Source organism: Scyliorhinus canicula, chromosome 8, assembly GCF_902713615.1.
Source record: "Scyliorhinus canicula chromosome 8, sScyCan1.1, whole genome shotgun sequence".
Taxonomy (NCBI): domain Eukaryota; kingdom Metazoa; phylum Chordata; class Chondrichthyes; order Carcharhiniformes; family Scyliorhinidae; genus Scyliorhinus; species Scyliorhinus canicula.
This window is the reverse complement of record NC_052153.1, coordinates 143,243,343-143,262,150: the sequence shown is the minus strand read 5'-3', so window position 1 is coordinate 143,262,150 and position 18,808 is coordinate 143,243,343. Positions and strand designations below refer to the sequence as shown.

Below are 18,808 nucleotides of genomic sequence, written 5' to 3'. Positions count from 1 at the left end.
TCCAGGGGGGGAAAGTGACAATACCCTGGCACTGCCCCGGGGGGGGGGGGGGGGGGGGGGGGGGGGCAGTTCCATGGGAAGTCCTCTCTGGAGATATCCATGGGGTAGGGAGCTACCCCCGTCCGTTGGGTGGGGTGGGGGGTTCCTCTGTATCTGTGGTGGTGAGGGGGATTCCAAGTGTACATGGCATGGGATTTAAAAGGAAACCTGATATTGCCAGCTCTTTCTGGCCTCGCCCCACCAGCTTGATGGCATGGGACACACCTCCAGCATTTCTTTCTTCTAAGTGCTGGACAATATGGTGAGAAAAACTGGCTGTGCAGCTGGCGAGCTGCGTGTCACACTCTTTACCTGACCCAGCACTTAGAAGAAAAACAGGAAAATTCCGCCCAAGGTAAATAGCTTAGATGCTTTCAAAAGGGGAGTAGACAAGTAAGTCAGAGAAAAGCAAAAGATAAGCTGAAAGGCTGAGTAGTAGATGGAATGGAAGAGGACTCAGAAGATGTACAAACACCACTACAGTCTATTTGGGCCTTTTTCTATGCTGTATATACTATGTAAGTATAGGGATTGCTTGTTTGTGTTGCTCTATATTATAACATTTGATTTAAGAGGAGGATCACACTCTCTCTTCATTAGCAGGCAACAATAACCCTGTAATCCAATGGTATGCTGATTGATTTTCATTCCCCCAGGCATTCAGTAGTTCACTGGACGGTCTAACCTTTGTTTGTTTTGGAAACTACAAGGAAACCCTTTCAACATTCAGATGATATTCCCAAATTCTTTTCGACATTTATTTGGAGCAGGAATAAAAAATGAAAAATTAAAATGTATTACATCAGAGGCTGAACTGAACCACTAATTCAGGTGACATTCTAACTACAATTGTATTCTCACGCCAGCTGATCCCAAACTTCTGCTTAGCCAAGGGTATAGAGATGACAAAACTAAAAGACATTATTGGCTACTGATGCAGCAACATAAATGCAAAGTCCGTAAATCCCTCTTAGATGTATCCTTCAAAGATAGATAATAATGGACCCTGAATCTTTTCAATCACATGACCATGACATTGGAGCTGATTCGTCAAGATTAAACTAATAATGGATTTTGACATTTTGCAATGGCTTTAGTTCAAACAAATATTTGGCTGGTCCAGTTGCCAATAACAATCAACTTTATCGCTGTGAGGACCTTCATCTTTTGCAAATAGATTCCTCCCTTTGTATTGGATGTTTGCCTGAGGCTGTCTTTAATGGCAAATTTGTCAGGGAATCTCATAGAATTTACAGTGCAGAAGGAGGCCATTCGGCCCATTGAGTCTGCACCGGCTTTTGGAAAGAGCACCCTACCCAAGCCCACACCTCCACCCTATTCCCATAACCCAGTAACCCCACCCAACACTAAGGGCAATTTTGGATACTAAGGGCAATTTATCATGGCCAATCCACCTAACCTGCACATCTTTGGACTCTGGGAGGAAACCGGATCTCCCGGAGGAAACCCATGCACACACGGGGAGAACGTGCAGACTCCGCACAGACAGTGACCCAAGTCAGGAATCGAACCTGGGACCCTGGAGCTGTGAAGCAATTGTGCTAACCACAATGCTATCGTGCTGCCCTCAGTAGTGCCAAGGTATTAAAACCAAGGTTTTGTCATTTACCTTCATAAAAACAAAATACTGAACAATTCACCTATTTGATTATCTTAATTGCACATTGAAAAATAAATAAGAATGAGAAACCAAATTTTCATAAATCCAACAGAAACTAAGGTTTTGCGAATCATGTCATCTCAATATGCGGATATTTCCAAAACTCACCTTATCCTTTTGTTGTTTTACGTCTTTATAAATAGACCAGTTCCTTCCATCATTACTGTACGCTATTTTGTAAGAACCCACAAATTGTATGTGTCCAAAGTCTTTTGCACCTTGTGTGATTATACCAGTCACTTTAGTTGGAACAAGAAGATCAATCTAAAAGTGGGAGAAATGTGAAATATAAAATATTTCCAGGTTAAGACAGAGTTCTTTGAGGATGTAACCAGCAAGATGGGTAATGGAAAATCTATGGATGTGGTATATCTAGACTTCCAGAAGGCGTTTGACAAAGTGCTGAAGAAAAGACTGATCTAGAAGGTGAGATCGCAGGTGTTTAGGGGTAGAGTATTAGATTGGATTGAGGATAGGCTGACTGACAGAAAGCAAAGGGTCGCCATAAATGGGTCCTTCTCTGGCTGGTGAACTGTAATCTGGGTACCACAGGCGCAATCCTCGGACCTCAACTGTTTACAATCTATATAAATGATCTGCAAGCAGGAACAGAGTGTAACACAGCAAAATTTACGGATGAAACTCAAATAGGTGGGAAAGCAGTGTGAAGAGGAGATAGGGGTTTATTGACAGATATAGTTAGGGCAGGAGAATAGGCCAAAATTTGGAAGATGAGGATTAATGTGGATAAATGTGAGGTTATCCATTTTAGCCGAAAATGTAGAAAGGCAAATTAGTATCCAAATGGAAAACAAATTCAAAATAAGTCTGAGCAGAGGGCCTGGGTGTCTTTCTTAACGAATTGCAGAAAGTCAGTATGCAGGTACAGTATGTAATTAGAAAGGCAAATGGAATGTTAGTGTTTATTGCAAAAGGTCTGGATTATAAAAGTCGAGAAGTATTGTTGTAATTGTGTAGTGTGTTGGTGAGATCACATCTGGAGTATTGTGTCCAGTTTTGGTCTTGCTATTTGAGGAAGGATGTAGTGGCATTGGAGGCAGTCCAGAGGAGGTTCACCAGATTGATTCCAAGGATGAAAGGGTTGACATATGAGGAGAGATTGAACACTTTGGGTTTATGCTCGCTGGAGTTTAGAAGAATGAGAGGGGATCTCATTGAGGTATACAAAATACTAAGAGGGATTGATAAAGTAAACGTTGACCATGTAATAATAATCTTTATTAGTGTCACAAGTAGGCTGACATTAACGCTGCAATGAAGTTACTGTGAAAATCCCCGAGTCGCCCACACTTCGGCACCCGTTCAGGTACACTGAGGGGGAATTCATAATGTCCTAATCACCTAACAGGCATGTCTTTCGGGACTTGTGGGAGGAAACCGGATCACCCACCGAGCGAAAACCCATGCAGACACGGGGAGAACATGCAGACTTCGCACAGACAGTGACCCAAGCGGGAATCGAACCCTGGTCGCTGGTGCTGTGAAGCAACAGTACTAACCACTGTGCTACCGTGCTGCTATGTTCCACTTTGTGGGGTTATCTAGAACGAGAAGTCACAGATGTAGGTCAAAAGGCAATAGATTTAAAATTGAGATGAGGAGGAACTACTTCTCTCAGAGGGTGGTGTATTTGTGGAACCCGCTGCCCTATAATGTGGTGGAGTCTGAATCATTAAATGGTTTAAAGAAGGAGATAGGTATATTTCTGATTTTAAAAATGGGTTGAAGGGATATGGGGTACAGGCAGGGAGATGGATATGAGACGAGGAAGAGATCAGCCATGATCTGATTTAATTGCGGAGCAGGCTCGAGGGGCTAAATTGCCTAATTTTGAACTCAATTCCTATGTTCCATCAGATTTTTGTGAAGAAAAAAATTGTCTAAACTTCTGTTTAATAGAAAATAGATCATAGAATTTACAGTGCAGAAGGACGCCATTCGGCCCATTGAGTTTGCACTGGCTCTTGGAAAGAGCACCCTACTTAAGCCCATGCCTCCACCCCTTCCCTGTAACCCAGTAACCCCACCTATCCTTTTTGGACACTGAGGACAATTTATCATGGCCAATCCACCTTACCTGCACATCTTTGGACTGTGAGAGGAAACTGGAGCACCCAGAGGAAACCCACGCAGACACAGGGAGAACGTGCAGACTCCGCACAGGCAGTGACCCAAGCCGGGAATCAAACCTGGGACCCTGGAGCTGTGAAGCAATTGTGCTAACCACTGTGCTACAGTGCTGCCCGAATGAGTGACTTTTCTGCTATCTCTATGTAAAATATTTTGTTCATCAAAGCAGAATTTGTAAGTCCTAGCCTTATTTGTAGTTTCAAAAATATTACCTATGAAGCCACGTCAAAATATTTACCACACTATTGCTGAGTATTAAATAGAATTACAGACAAGTAAAACAAAATAAAATTCACAGCATTTTCAGAATTGCCATGTTGTTCATTTTAGTGCAGAGTTGTGAATGCAGTCATTAAGAGCTGTGTACATCAGTGATCATTCGCAGAATTTGCTTCAATATTTATATATTCAAGAAAATTCATAAAGGAATAAATCTATACTCCCTATACACACATGACTGTGTGGCAAAATTTGGTTCCAACTCCATTTACAAGTTTGTTGATGACACGACCGTAGTGGGTTGGATCTCGAACAACGATGAGTCAGAGTACAGGAGTCTGATAGAGAACCTAGTGTGGTGATGTAATGACAACAGTATTTCCCTCAATGTCAGCAAAACTAAAGAGCTGGTCATTGACTTCAGGAAGCAAAGTGTTATACATACCCCCGTCTGCATCAATGGGGCCGAGGTGGAGATGGTTGACAACTTCAAATTCCTAGGTGTGCACATCACCAACAATCTGTCCCGGTCCACCCACGTCGACGCTACCACCAAGAAAGCACAACAGCACCCATACTTTCTCAGGAAACTAAGGAAATTCGGCATGTCCACATTGACTCTGACCAATTTTTAAAGATGCACCATGGAAAGCACCCAATCTGGCTGCATCACAGCCTGGTATGGCCACTCCTCAGCCCAGGACCGCAAGAAACTTCAGAGAGTCGTGAACACAGTTTGTCCATCACACAAACCTGCCTCCCACCCATTGACTCTGTCTACCCCTCTTGTTGCCTTGGGAAAGTGGGCAGCACAATCAAAGACCTCTCCCATCCGGGTTATTCACTCTCCAACTTCTTCCATCGGGCAGGAGATACAAAGTATGAAAGTACGCACTAACAGGTTCAAAACAGCATGGTAGCACGAGTGGATAGCACTGTGGCTTCACAGCGCCAAGGTCCCAGGTTCAATTCCCCGCTGGGTCACTATCTGTGCGGAGTTTGCATGTTCTCCCCGTGTCTGCGTGGGTTTCCTCCGGGTGCTCCAGTTTCCTCCCACAGTCTAAAGATGTGCAGGTTGAGTGGATTGGCCATGATCAATTGCCCCTCGTGACCCAAAAGGTTAGGAGGGGTTATTGGGTTACGGGGATAGGGTGGAAGTAAGGGCTTAAGTGGGTTGGTGCAGACTTGATGGGCTGAATGGCCTCCTTCTGCACTGTATGTTCTATGTTCTAAAAACAGCTTAATCCCCGCTGTGACCAGACTTCTGAATGACCCTCTTGTGGACTGAACTGATCTCTTCACACATCTTCTCTATTTAATACTGCACTCCTGTACGCTTCACCTGATGCCTGTGCCTATGTATTTACATTGTGTATTTATATATGCCCTATGTTTATTTTTGTGCATTTATATATGGCCATTTTTTTCTTTTCATGTATGGAATGATCTGTCTGGACTGTAGCAAAACAATACCTTTCACTGTACCTCGGTACACGTGACAATAAAACAAATCCAATCCAATCCAACCCAACTAATAACTCAATGCCTCTCAATGTTTACAACTCATTTCAAAATTAGTTTCAAATGTAATCATTTACATTGAACAGCAGCAAATATTTCAGTATAAATGTTCCTCTTTGGACAGAATTTGGAATGTTCCAAAATATCTAAATCTAATTATGATTTGGACTTCTTTTTGTTGTTTCATTAAAAGAATATTCTAAGCCTCACATAACTTTTAAGTGGACATTATTTCAGAATTGAAATTTGTTCACAAACAAATAGGAACATTAACTTCAGCCTTGTGATAATGTAATTAATGGAGGCTATCATGAAGACAGTGCATTTCCATTTCCAGCTATAGATCATAGTTAATGTTTAACAAATCGCAAAAATCAAGGAGCACATAGACCAGGATTCTTTGGGTCTGTCCGCTCGAAGCTGGGTTTACGATCAGCCGCAGAATAACTCGTCAGTCCAAAATTGGGTTTCACAGAAAGCCCATGCCCGTCCTTCCAGCTGGAGCGGGTTTAGACATTCCCGTTGAGCTTTCTGCCCTGGTCTGGTGGGACAATGCAAATAGCTCATTTGAGATACTTTATATCTCATTGACGGGCAGGCCACATACTCATTTTCAGCTGGGTTGCTTCACTGGGTTCATTTAAATATGCATTTGTTGGATTCTCCCGGCACCAGAGACATAACGAACGTGCCTGGGACACCTTGCTAGGGCATTGTTTAATATTGGTTTCCACAAACGAGGGCCAGTCGTAATAGCACCTAGAGGGGTCGCTCGGGTCATTAAAGATCCCTGCATTGTCACAGACAGTGCAGGGTGGCACCTTGGCACTCCCCTGGGCACACAGGCACTGCCTCGCCCCTGATAGAACCACCTGAGCACCCTGGCAGTGCCATAGTGCCCGGGCATCAGGTTGTCACTTCCAGGGACCCGGTCCGGGGAGCCTTACCAAGTGGAGAGGGTGGTAAGGAGGTATTCCCTGGAGTCTCTCCAAAGTTGTCAGGGGAAGGGAACACCAAAAACAGGGGAGGTTGAAAGCGGGGGTGGGGAGGGGTGTAGGATCGGGGCGGCCAGACAAAATGGAGTCCCAATTTGGGAGGAGCCTTCCCTGCTAGGATAACCAGAAGGAAATTATGCAAGTGTGTCCATCATGAGAGAAACTCCCTGAGGTAAAATAAAGGCAAAGTGCCGGGTGCTTTTGGCATTGCAGCTGCTGAGAAACACCCAGCGAAACATGCTCGAAACCAGGCACAGACTTGTTTCCTTTGAATCGCGCCCTTGATCTCCATTGTTCACAGTGAATTTGATGCCTTATTATCTTCTAAAGGCTTTCTGATTGACAGGTCAAGGCAGTTTCAAAGGGGATTTTCAGATTGTTTATTTATATAGCCCCTCAGGGATCTATTAATTAAAGGTAGCAAGCGTTTTCCCTACTGGACAAAAAGAAAACAATACAGATATACCAGATCAACTTACTAAAAGAGTGGAAGGAGAGAAATGTATGAGAAAAGTTCCTGATGGTGTTGCAGGAGGAGAAAGAGGAGGAGATAACAGAGATGGAGTCACAGGTGTAATCTAAATGCCAGGGTCTATCATTGGCCCATCGGGAAGGAAGGCAGCGGCTAGACCTGCAAACCTTTCCCCTGGCCTTCCTGAACTCTTTCAAAGTCAGGCAAGACGGACAAATCTCACTGAGCACACCATCTTCCTGAAGGTCAATACTACTATTCAAAAGCGACCATACAGCATCCCTGAAATGATGGTGGTAGGTGTAAGGACTGAAATAGAGACAATAATTGAACTGCAGTAATTGAGCATTCTGACAGTAAGAGGTCAAGTCCAGTGGTGATGATGGTGCCAAAGAAAGACAGGGGGCGGGATTCTCCGTCCCACTAGCTGGCCAATGGGTTTTCTATTGTGGGCAGCCCCACACTGTCGGGAAATCCCCGGGCATGGGTGCGCTGCCAGCGCAACGGAGAATGCCGCCAGCATAGAATCCAGCCCAGGGATTTGTGTTTCTGCCATGACTTTCGGAAAGTCAGTGCTGTGTTCCAGTTTCATGCACATCCCATGCCCAGGATTGATGAGCACCTGGAACATCTAGGAAAGGCTCAGTTCATCACCACCCTTGACCTCTGTAAAGGCTACTGGTAAGTACCTCTTTCATCAGCTTCAAGACCTTACACTGCACTTCAAGCACCATTTGGGCTATACCAATTCACGGTTATACTGTTTGGGCTGCATGGAGCTCCAGCAACCTTCCAGCGGCTGATGGATATGGTGTTGAAGGATTTCAAAAAATTCGTGGCAACATATCTGTGTGATGTAGTCATCTTTAGTGTCACCTGGAAGGAGCATCTATTGCACCTGCAGAAAGTGTTGGAGAACATCAAGACAGCTGGACTGACCCTCGATACAAACAAATGTGCATGGACAAAGACAGAGACTAAATACCTGGGATGTGAACTTGGGAAGGGAATTCATTGTCCACTGCTCAACAAAGTGGAGTCAGACAGGGCCAGCCCACAGTCTCAAACAAAGCTTCAGCTGCATTTTTTCTTTAGTGTGATTGGCAGGTATCGCCATTTCATTCTTCAGTTTTCCACAATTGCAACCCCCTTCCCAACCTTATAATGAAAACAGGAGGAAATCCAGAGAAATGAGATGAGAACTGTGAAAAGTCCTTCCATGCCATTAGAGGACGACTTATGCTCACAACCTGTGCTGAGGAGTGCAGACTTCAATAAAACAAGTTCCCCGCTCAGATAGATGCTTCTGCAGTCGGACTGGGAGTGATTCTTATTCAAGGTCAAGAGGGGCAGGAGTAACCTATCCTGCACCTAAGTGAAACCTCTTTCCCTGTGAAATCAATTACTCTACCATGGAAAAAAAGGTCCTTGCAATCAAATGGACCTTCAACAGTTTGCGCTATTGCCTCTTGGGCTGTGAATTTGTCCTCGGGACTCCTCACCGTGCACTCATATAGATAACCAATATAAAGGACCAGAACTCTCGGGTGACTAGGTGGCACCTCACCCTACAGCTTCCATCATCTTCATAGAGCAGGCAGCAAGAATATTGCAGCTGATTACCTTCGAGATTGCCCCACAGTCAATCTGAGGAAGGGGATAGATAATGTGAGCGAGAGCCCCATCACAAAAACATTTCTCACACACACACACACACACACACACACACACAAACACTCAAAATCATAAAATACAAACATCTTGTTTAATTGCACCAATGTTCCAACCTACATTATTGGGCACCGACTTTGGCCGGAATTCTCCGGTCATTGGGATTCTTTTTTCCCACCACAGTGCCTGCAGTCCACTCTACCCACACTCAGGTAGTAGTGTGACATGGTCACCCTAGCCTCTTTGGCATTTCATCCCCAACAATTTTGTTCACTGCCAACCCCACCCCACTGTCAATCCAGTGGCTACTATGTGCTCAGCTGGATAGGGCCCGAGTTTTACAATTCCCTCCTCTCCATCTCCTCATTAAAAGCCCAGCTCTTTGATCAAGTTTCTAATCTCCTAACATCTCCTTGGACTCAGCATCTATTTTTGAGATTATGCCTGTTGGCGTGCTCCAGGGTGATATCCAATGTTAAAGATGCAAGTTGCTGTTCCTGTTAATTGAAAGTTTTCTTTCTCTAGAAACCTCAATTATCCAGTAGTATGCAGGGGGCAATTTTAATAAATGCATAATGAAGGTTGTTTTTGCAAATTTCAATTTAAATTAACAAATAGTGTGAATGAAACAACTCTGAATGAATAGGAATTCATGAAGAGAATGTTTTTATTTCTGTACTCTAAGTTGAAGTAATATGCATACCAGGGGCACGATTCTCCGCTCCCCACGCTGGGTGGGAGAATCGTGGGAGGGCCGCTCTGGCACCCCCGTGATTCTCCCCCCCCCCCCAAATGGCGTGTCGCGTTTTGCGACACGCCGCTCGGAGAATCGCCGCTAGCCGTTTTTCCCGGCGACCGGCGATTCTCCGGCCCGGATGGTCCGAGTGGCCTGACGACACAGACGGGTTCATGCTGGCGGCAACCATACCTGGTCACTGCCGGCGTGAACAGCGCGCGACAAGTAAGTGTGGGGCCTGTGGGGGGCGGAGAGGGGATCGAGCACCACGGGCGTGCTCGGGAGGTGACTGGCCTGCAATCGGTGCCCACCGATTGTCGGGCCGGGGTCTGTAAACAACGCACTCTTTCCCCTCCGCCGCTCCGCAAGATCAAGCCGCCACGTCTTGCGGGGCAGCAGAGGGGAAGTCGGCAACCACGCATGCGCGGGTTAGAGCCGGCCAACCTGCCCATGCTTGGCTGACGTCACTTAGGCGCCGCCGGCCGCGTCATTCTCGGCGCGCCGCTTTGACACAAGCTTCAAGGCCCGGCAGCCGAGTTTCCCGCAACACCGCTCCTAGCCCCCCCAGGAGGGCGAGAATAGGGGGCGAGGAGCGGCCTCCGCGCCGGAGTGAAACCCGGAGTGTTTCACTCCGGCGTCGGGCGTTGTGGAGAACTTCGCCCGAGACTTTTGTGAAATCTGGACCAAGACAAGTCATGACGGGGCTGTAAAATCCTGGCCCTGATTTCCATAAGACCATAAGACATAGGAGCAGAATTAGGCCTTTCTGCCCTTCGAGTCTGCTGCGCCATTCAATCATGGTTGATAGGTTTCTCATCCTCATTCACCTGCCTTCTCCCAATAACCCCTGATCCTCTTATTAATCAAGAACCTATCTATCTCTGTCTTAAAGACACTCAGTTATTTGGCCTCCACAGCCTTCGGCGGCAAAGAGTTTCACAGATTTGACACCCTCTGGCTGAAGAAATTTCTCCTCATTCCTCAGTTATAAAGGATCGTCCCTTCAGTCTGAGTCTGTGTCTTCGGTTCTAGTTTTTCCTACAAGTGGAAACATCTTCTCCATGTCCACTCTATCCAAGCCTCTCAGTATCCTGTAAGTTTCAATAAGATCACCCCTCACCCTTCTGAACTCCAACGAGTACAGACCCAGAGTCTTCAATCGTTCCTTATATGACAAACTGAGGGAGAGAATGCCACTGGCTACTGGACCTCTGAAAGAAGAAATTTCTGTGTTAGACCCTGATTGTTCAACCGTCCCTGCAATTCTAGATTTCCTGTTGAGGTGGAATATCCTTTCAAACTCCCTCAGAATCTTTGGAGAGAGAATAGAGCGGATGTTTTGAGTCTTTGTCCAAGTCACCCAGACTTGAAATGTCAGCTGCATTCTCTCTTCACAGATTCTGTAAGAGCTGCTGAGATTGTCTGAAGGCGACACGGTAGTACAGTGGTTAGCAATGTTGCTTCACAGCTCCAGCGTCCTAGTTTCGATTCGGAGTCTGCACGTTCTCCCCGTGTCTTGAGTTTCCTCTGGGTGCTCCGGTTTCCTCCCATAGGTGAGGTGGATTGGCCATGCTAAATTGCCCTTAGTGTCCAAAATGTTAGGTGGGATTACTGGGATACGGGGATGGGGTGGAGGTGTGGGCATAAGTAGAGTGCTCTTTTCAAGGGCCAGTGCAGACTGGGTGGGCTGAATGGCCTCCTTCTGCACCAATTCTATCATTGTACGAATTTGAATGGGGCGGTTTTGAGCCCACACTTGTCATCAATGGGTGGAATAACCTAATTCTGCTCCTTTATCTTTTGGTCTTATGGTCCCCGGATCGGCGGTGTGGACAGATTTCTCAGTCCCGTCAGCTGGCCAATGGAGATTCTGATTGTGGGCACCCCCATACTGTCAGGACATCCATGGACGTGAGTGAGCTGCCGGTGAAATGGGGGATTACGGCGACGGTGAATCGAGATACACATTTCTCGATTTTCCCACCCACCCCTCGCTGGCAACGTTATGAGGTTCACGCCCACAAAGGGTGAGCCTCATTTTAATGGTATTACACGTATTTAAATATTATTAACAGGCTCCCCCACCACAAGATCCCCCCTCACTAAATACCCATACCTCACCGAGGTGAGGTTTACAACAGGTTTAACAGAATGGGAAGCATTTGGAGGCAGAGAGTTAAGTATAGCTCACGGGGGAGTAGAGGGCCATTCCCACAGGTTGGCACTGCCAGGTGCCAGAGAGGATCAATATTTGGCGAGAAAACTGGCTTGTGCAACTGGAGAGTTACACACCAGTTTTCAGCCTGACACTTTGTTAAATTCTGGTAAGATTTTTCTCTAAGAAACTACCCGAAATTATACTTTACTGTAAAGATAAAGGGCAAACTTGAATATCATATAATTTATTGGCTTGTATCGAAATGTTAATCGAAGAAAGAAAGGCACTTGTATATATATTCCAAATCTGTGCAAAATACACTATAATCAAGGCAAACCTTTTATGGATTTAGAAACTGTGGTTGGCATGCCAAAACATGACCCACAATTCAATATGGTGAGCTAATAAATTGTTCTGGAATAAAATACGTTAATTTTTCTATGACAAACAGCTTCCATGTGTGAGATTAGAGCAGATACTGTAAATGAGAAAAGCAACTTTGTTATTTGGTGCCAAGAGAGTGTAATTATGATGACCTATTTTGGAGGGATTTCCCATATGAAATCTAATTAGATTAAAAATGTAAATTACCCATGTGTTACCAATCAACAATAAAGATCGTAATCATTTATGATGTTACAAGGTTTTAAAAAAAATCTTAATAGATATAATTTTTGTGATTAGCCATCAGATTTTCACTTAACGCCCCACTTTTCAGCTTGAATGGTGTGGTAGACAAACAGAAATTAATAAAAATCTGCTGACCCAAGGTATTCCTGCCATAGTTTTTGAGCGTGTCTGGAGCTTGGCTGCCAGTGAGTCTGCACAAACATTGCAGTCCTGCCTCATTGTTAGGACTTGGTGGAACTTGGTGAGGGGCTGGTTTAGCACAGGGCTAAAGAGCTGGCTTTTAAAGCAGACCAAGGATGGCCAACAGCACAGTTCAATTCCCGTACCAGCCTCCCCGAACAGGCGCCAGAATGTGGCGACGAGGGTCTTTTCACAGTAACTTCATTTGAAGCCTACTTGTGACAATAAGTGATTTTCATTTCATTTTCATTTTCAACTTTAGTTTCCCACTGGATGTGGGACCCAGTGAAAATGACCCAATGAATCAGGGTCTTTAAAAGGACAACTGTAAGCCACTCCAACAGAAGTTAAACAATGCTAAGTTTGGGGTGCTGAGGGGGGAGAGTTTCAGGTACATACAGGTGCGGGATTTTGTGAAAAAGGTCTGCCCAATCTTTCTGATGGCATCACCATCCTTGTTATTGGTGGGGGTACTGTTAGTGATGGGGATGGGGGGGGGGGATCATCTTGGCGATTTATGGGAGGATTTTGAAGGTGGACAGGGTGTCTCTGGAGGGGGTTAAGGCCAAGTGGGAAGAGGAACTGGGGATGGTGCTGGAGGAGGGACTGTGGTGTGAGGTGCTGCGGAGGATGATGCCTCAACCCCACGTGCGAGGCTAGAGGTTGATGCAGCTAAAGGTAGTGCATCGAGCACACCTGATGAAGTCGAGGATGAGCTGGTTGTTTGAGGGGGTGGAAAATATTTATGAGCGGTGTGGGAGGGGCCAGCCAATCAGGTACACATGTTCTGGACCTGCCCGAAGTTGGAGAAGTTATGGGGTTGTTCTTCAGCACCATGTCGGTAATTCTACATGTGGACTTAGAGCCCAGTGCCCTGGGGGCTTTATTCTGGTTGTCGGACTTGTCGGAGTTGCAGATGGGTGACGGGACAGATGTTTCAGCCTTCGCCTTGATGATCACTCACAGGCAGGTCCTGATGGGGTGGAGGGCAGCTTCTCCACCCTGTGCCTTGGCAGCGTTGGGGGATCTGATGGAAATTTGCTCTGAGGGGGGTGAGTGTGGGGTACCACAAGAGATGGGGTTTGTTTGTATTGCATTTTGGGGAGTTGATTGGCACCAACTGTAAGTTTGGAGAGGGTATGGCCCAGGTGTTGTTTTATTTTGGGTTGGTTTTATTTTGCAAATGTTATGCATGTCATATGTTTAATTTTAAAATGTTAAAATATTAAAATTTGAATAACATTTTTAAAAAAGAAGTTGAACAATGCTTTGTGGTCCACGAGGAAGCCTTTTTGCTTCACAACATCATTCCTGACAACTTTTTGTCCCATTCTGCTCCCACTCTTCTGAACCCACCCCAAATTGCCTCCGAAATGACAAATAACGGGCATGATCTAACGGCCGCGCTGGGCCTGACTCGGGACGTGACGTGGCCGGTAAATCTCGCGAGAATCCTTTGGTGAGATTTATCTGGCTTGCTACACAATGGGCGGGACCTAAATTTGCATATTAAAGTGTGCAGTAAGACGCATCTGAATGTGCACTTGCTGGAGTTACCCAAGGCACGAGATGGAACCCCCGTGGCTTGCAGAACCTGAGCAAGTGCCAGTTAGCACTGGTCTCCACAAAAATGGACCAGCACTTGGGAAGTCTCCCTGGTGTGGTGGAGCTCTGGACAGTGTAGTTTCCTGGCACTGCCAACCAGGCACCCTGGCAATGCCACCTGGGCACCTAGGCAGTGCTACCCAGGTGCCCCTGTCAAGGGGCCAGCATTGCATTTTGGGATCGAGCCTTATGCGGTGGGGGCGGGGGGTTTCAAACACTAGCTTTCGGAGCACTGCTCCTTGCTCCGAAAGCTAGTGTTTGAAACAAACATGTTTTACTTTAACCTGCTGTTGTAAGACTTCTTACTGTGCTCACCCCAGTCCAACGTCGGCATCTCCACATCATGCCCGTTATAAGTGAGTTGGGACATTAGGGGTTCCTGGAGGCCGCGGCGAGGAGTCTCGAGATCGGGGCACTATTTCTGAATGGGACTTTCCTCGCTGAGGCCCAGAAATGAAGCAGAATCCTGGGTCGAGCGTGTTGAGCCAGGTGTTTACCGTTACAGGCAGTGCCGAAAATGACCCCACTATCAAACAGGATTCAGCTCTGTTCAATCAAGCCCATGATCTCTTTAACTTTAAGGCCAATCCTTCAGCAAAGGAGCCACTAAATCCTATCCCTTTCACCCCATCAATGCTTCCCCCACCACCCCACATACACATGCATACCACATGCACACACATAGGCATCAGCTGCTTTGGAACTTGCATATTTTTAACATCTAAAAATTATTTTCTTTTTTGGGGGGTCAGTCACTAAAATAGTTTGTGCTTCTTGGTCAAACTTCATACGATGTATATTGTGTCAAGTGCTGCAATTGAAAATGTCCCCAAGTCATCAACTGCAATCAAATCATCAGCATAAATGTTTCTTAGATGAGTGAGGGCTGATTTTCCTCCCCTAAGTTTTCAAGTATAAAGCAGGGAAAAGAAGGAAGGTCAGTTGTCACATCAGTGGCGGGATTCCCATCCCCACTATGTGTTTTCCAGCAGTGGAGGCAGCTCACCGTTGACCAGCGGTGGGACCTTCTGGACCCAGCGACGTCAATGGCCACGGTGCCGAGGAACTTGCTGCAGGGGATTGCCATTGGAGGGATCTTCGGGAAGGGCCAGAAAATTCATCCCCCAGGTCTCCATTCTTTCACACTGACCAGGGATTTGTTGTAAATTTCTCCTGGGTTGAAGGGAGTGGAGAAACGGAATGATTACAGAACTGTGCTGATGAGACAGAAAGATGGGAACACTTATGTTACTCTTGCAACACCAGATGGGCAGCTATTTACAAGGTGCCCTGAAGAATGAGGCCTCAGGCCCTGGACCTGGCTTTTCTCAGATCAATGAATCCAAAACAGTCAGCTAACAAGATGATGGAGCCTGGTACCAGATATCATCCTTGTGCCTGAGGCCTTTTCAGTGCTACTTTCAGACAGCAGCAGGAATGTTCTCATGACCAGGTGCTTGAAAAATGTGCAAATCCCATTTTGTACTTTGTGTGCTGTCGGTATTTTCACTTCGATACGGCATAACTTTCTACTGACTTAACAACAAAAATAGTAAAGCTGGAGAAGATAGCAGATATGTGCAAACATTTCTTGTCACCCATGGCTATTCACCCAGGGAAGAAGGAGGTTTAGAGTCACAGGCTGGCTACCGTTCATCAGCCGTACCCCTTGGTGGCATCCACCCCCTTCTTTCCCTTCATCCCTGCCTCTGAAAGCAGCAGATGGAAAAAGGCATGGAATTAACAGCAGCTCCAGATTTTTCTGGGATCTTGATGTTATGAGATCAATGAGTCAGGAACAAACCTGCTGCTGTGTGGGCTTCCCAATTATGAGAATGAAACTGACCATGGCTCACATCCAGTTGCCTCATGATTATCAGGGTATCTGTTTGGTGAACCAATTGTGCTGAATGTGAACTCCACTCACCAAAAATGATCCTCCACCCACTTCGAGCCATCACAGTTTTAGATTGACTACATTACATTGTTAATTGAAAACTGGTGTATGTTATTGTTTGCATTTGCTCCACTACCTTCTACCCTCCGTCTGTCGCCCACCAACTTCCTTCCCGACCCACCTAATATAACCATTCCTCTCCCCCTTTCCGGGAACTACTACTATCCACCTCAACATGCCTTTGCCCGCATCAGAGCCAACACCATTACCATCCTATGCCTAGCCTGACCCCGCCCTGACCCCTTCCAATATCCGAGCTACTGTGTAGTCCGTTTCCGTGACCACCCCCCATGAAACTTTCACCCACTTGATTATCACCCTGGATCTGCCACCTTACTTAACCTGCCTCTCCTGTCCAGACTCCGCTCCACCCTTCCACTCAACATCCCCTTCTGCCATTAGCCTGGCTCTCATGTCCAATCATCACACAGCTTGTCCTACCAGCACCTGATATCAGTCAAATTGTAAGTGGTCCCCAAAATGGCCAAAGCAGCATCTACTCACCTCAAGTCGTGAAAGGAGTCACGCTCATTAGATGCACACCACGGGCGAAATTCTCCGACCCCACGCAGGGTCGGAGAATCGGCCGGCAGCGGCGTTATTCCCGCTCCCGCAGGGTTTTTAATTCTCTGACCGGCCAAAAACCGGCGCTGTGCAAATCCCGCCGGCAGCCTCTGAAAACAGCTGGCGCCGGCGGGATTTCATTATATTTTTTTTCCACAAATCTCCGGCCCGGATGGGCCGAAGTCCCGCCGACGTGGCCACGGGTCACGTCGGCGAAAATCATAGTTGCTTTAAAACGGCGTCAACCATTGATGATGGTTGACGCCGTTCAGTGTCGGGGGTGGGTTGCGGCATCGGGGGGGGGGGGGGGGGGGGTTGGGTTGGGTTGCGGCATGGGGGGGGGTTGGGTTGCGGCATGGGGGGGTTGCGGCATCGGGGGGGTTGCGGCATCGGGGGGGGTTGCGGCATCGGGGGGGCATCGGGGGGGTTGCGGCATCGGGGGGGCATCGGGGGGGGGGGGTTGCAGCATCGGGGGGAGGTTGCAGCATCGGGGGGGGTTTGGGGGCAGCGGCGTGCAGAGAGGGGGGGCGACGGATGCCCGGGGCCAACGCACCGTCGCCCCCCCCTCTGTACGCCGCTGCCCCCTACCCCAACCACCCCCCCTCACCACCCCTACCTCCCTCCAATGCCCCTACCCCCCTCCCCACCACCCCTACCCCCCTCCCCACCACCCCTACCCCCCTCCCCACCACCCCTACCCCCCTCCAACGCCGTCCCCCCATCTCTCGCAACGCCGCAACCCCCCACCCTCAATGCCGCAACCCCCCCTCACGCCGCAAACCCCCCACCCACAACGCTGGTACCCACACCCCGTCCCCCTCCCTCTGAAGGCCGGTACCCACACCCCCCCTCCCTCTGAAGGCCGGTACCCACACCCCCCCCCTCTCCTCCTCCCCCCTTCCTTCCTCCTCCCCCCCTTCCTTCCTCCGTTAGTGGGGGGGGGTGTGCGGCGTTGGAGGGGGGTAGGGGGTAGGGGTGGTGAAGGGGGTAGGGGTGGTGAGGGGAGGTGGTTGGGGTAGGGGCAGCTGCGTGCAGAGGGGGGGCAACGGTGCGTTGGCCCCGGGCATCCGTCGCCCCCCTCCTCTGCACGCCGCTGCCCCTACCCCAACCCCCCCCTCACCACCCCTACCCCCTTCACCACCCCTACCCCCCTCCAACGCCGCCCCCCCTCCAACGCCGCCCCCCCCTCTCAACTCAACGCTGCAAACCCCCCAACGCCGGGTCTGTCTCTCTCCTCCTCCCCCCCCCCCCAAATGCCGGTCTGTCTCTCTCCTCCTCCCCCCCCCCCCAATGCCGGGTCTGTCTCTCTCTCTCTCTCTCTCCCCCCCCCCAAATGACGGTCTGTCTCTCTCCTCCTCCCCCCCAAATGCCGGACTCTTTCTCTCTCTCTCTCCTCCCCCCCCCCCAAATGCCGGTCTGTCTCTCTCCTCCTCCTCCCTCCCTCCCCCCCCCCAAAATGCCGGGTCTGTCTCTCTCCTCCCCCCCCCCCCCCCCCCCCCAAATGCCGGTCTGTCTCTCTCCTCCTCCTCCCTCCCTCCCCCCCCCAAAATGCCGGGTCTGCCTCTCTCCTCCTCCTCCCCCCCCCCCCCCCCCCAAAACGCCGGGTCTCACCACTTCCGCAGCTGGTGAAACTGACGCGTATCGCGTCAGTCAGCTGCTGGCCCCTCCGGGAATGGAGAATCGCCGCCTAAAAGAAGGCCCCCACGCCGGAGTCATCTACTCCAATTTTGCTCGCTGGAAATCGGCGTTACGACGGTCTGCAGAGAATTTCGCCCCACTTGTCTACAATCTCAAAAGTGAACATTCGAATTTCTCGCTGGGTGGACCACTTCATGGAGAGGAGAATGCAATTTGGTTGGCTTTCTAATGAGTATGCATAGATGCTAATGCATGCTAAAGGGCTTCCCAACATTTTTCATCAGGAAGCATGACCTGCTTTTAACCTGCCTTTAAATTCCCAAGAACAGAAATCCTAAAGTTCTTCCAGACATCAGGAAACTGAGTTTAGGCCTCACATCAAATTACATTCTCCTGCCTGCCAAGCTTCACACTGCTGGCAAGACAGAAAGATTCTGCCCAACTTGCATGCTGTTAGATATGAAAAGAAGTTTCCAATCAGAGAAATTATTTTAAATGGTTTTGATTGGGACTGAACAGTGCGTTAAATTTGCTCACTATCCTTTTACTTTCTTGTCGAGGTTGCTAGTCCATGTAGAAGAAGGAAAGTCC

The 18,808-nt window shown here is 48.1% G+C and overlaps 1 protein-coding gene across 2 annotated transcripts in view; it reads right to left on the bottom strand.

Annotated features, from left to right (window-relative positions):
* The window catches only part of LOC119970548 (EGF-like repeat and discoidin I-like domain-containing protein 3), a 296,590-nt gene that overhangs the window by 1,682 nt on the left and 276,100 nt on the right, over nt 1–18,808 (bottom strand). For both annotated transcript variants that reach the window (XM_038805352.1, XM_038805353.1), the window contains one exon: nt 1,829–1,984. In XM_038805352.1, the coding sequence (XP_038661280.1) occupies nt 1,829–1,984 (156 nt within the window). The remainder of the gene's footprint in view (nt 1–1,828; nt 1,985–18,808) is intronic.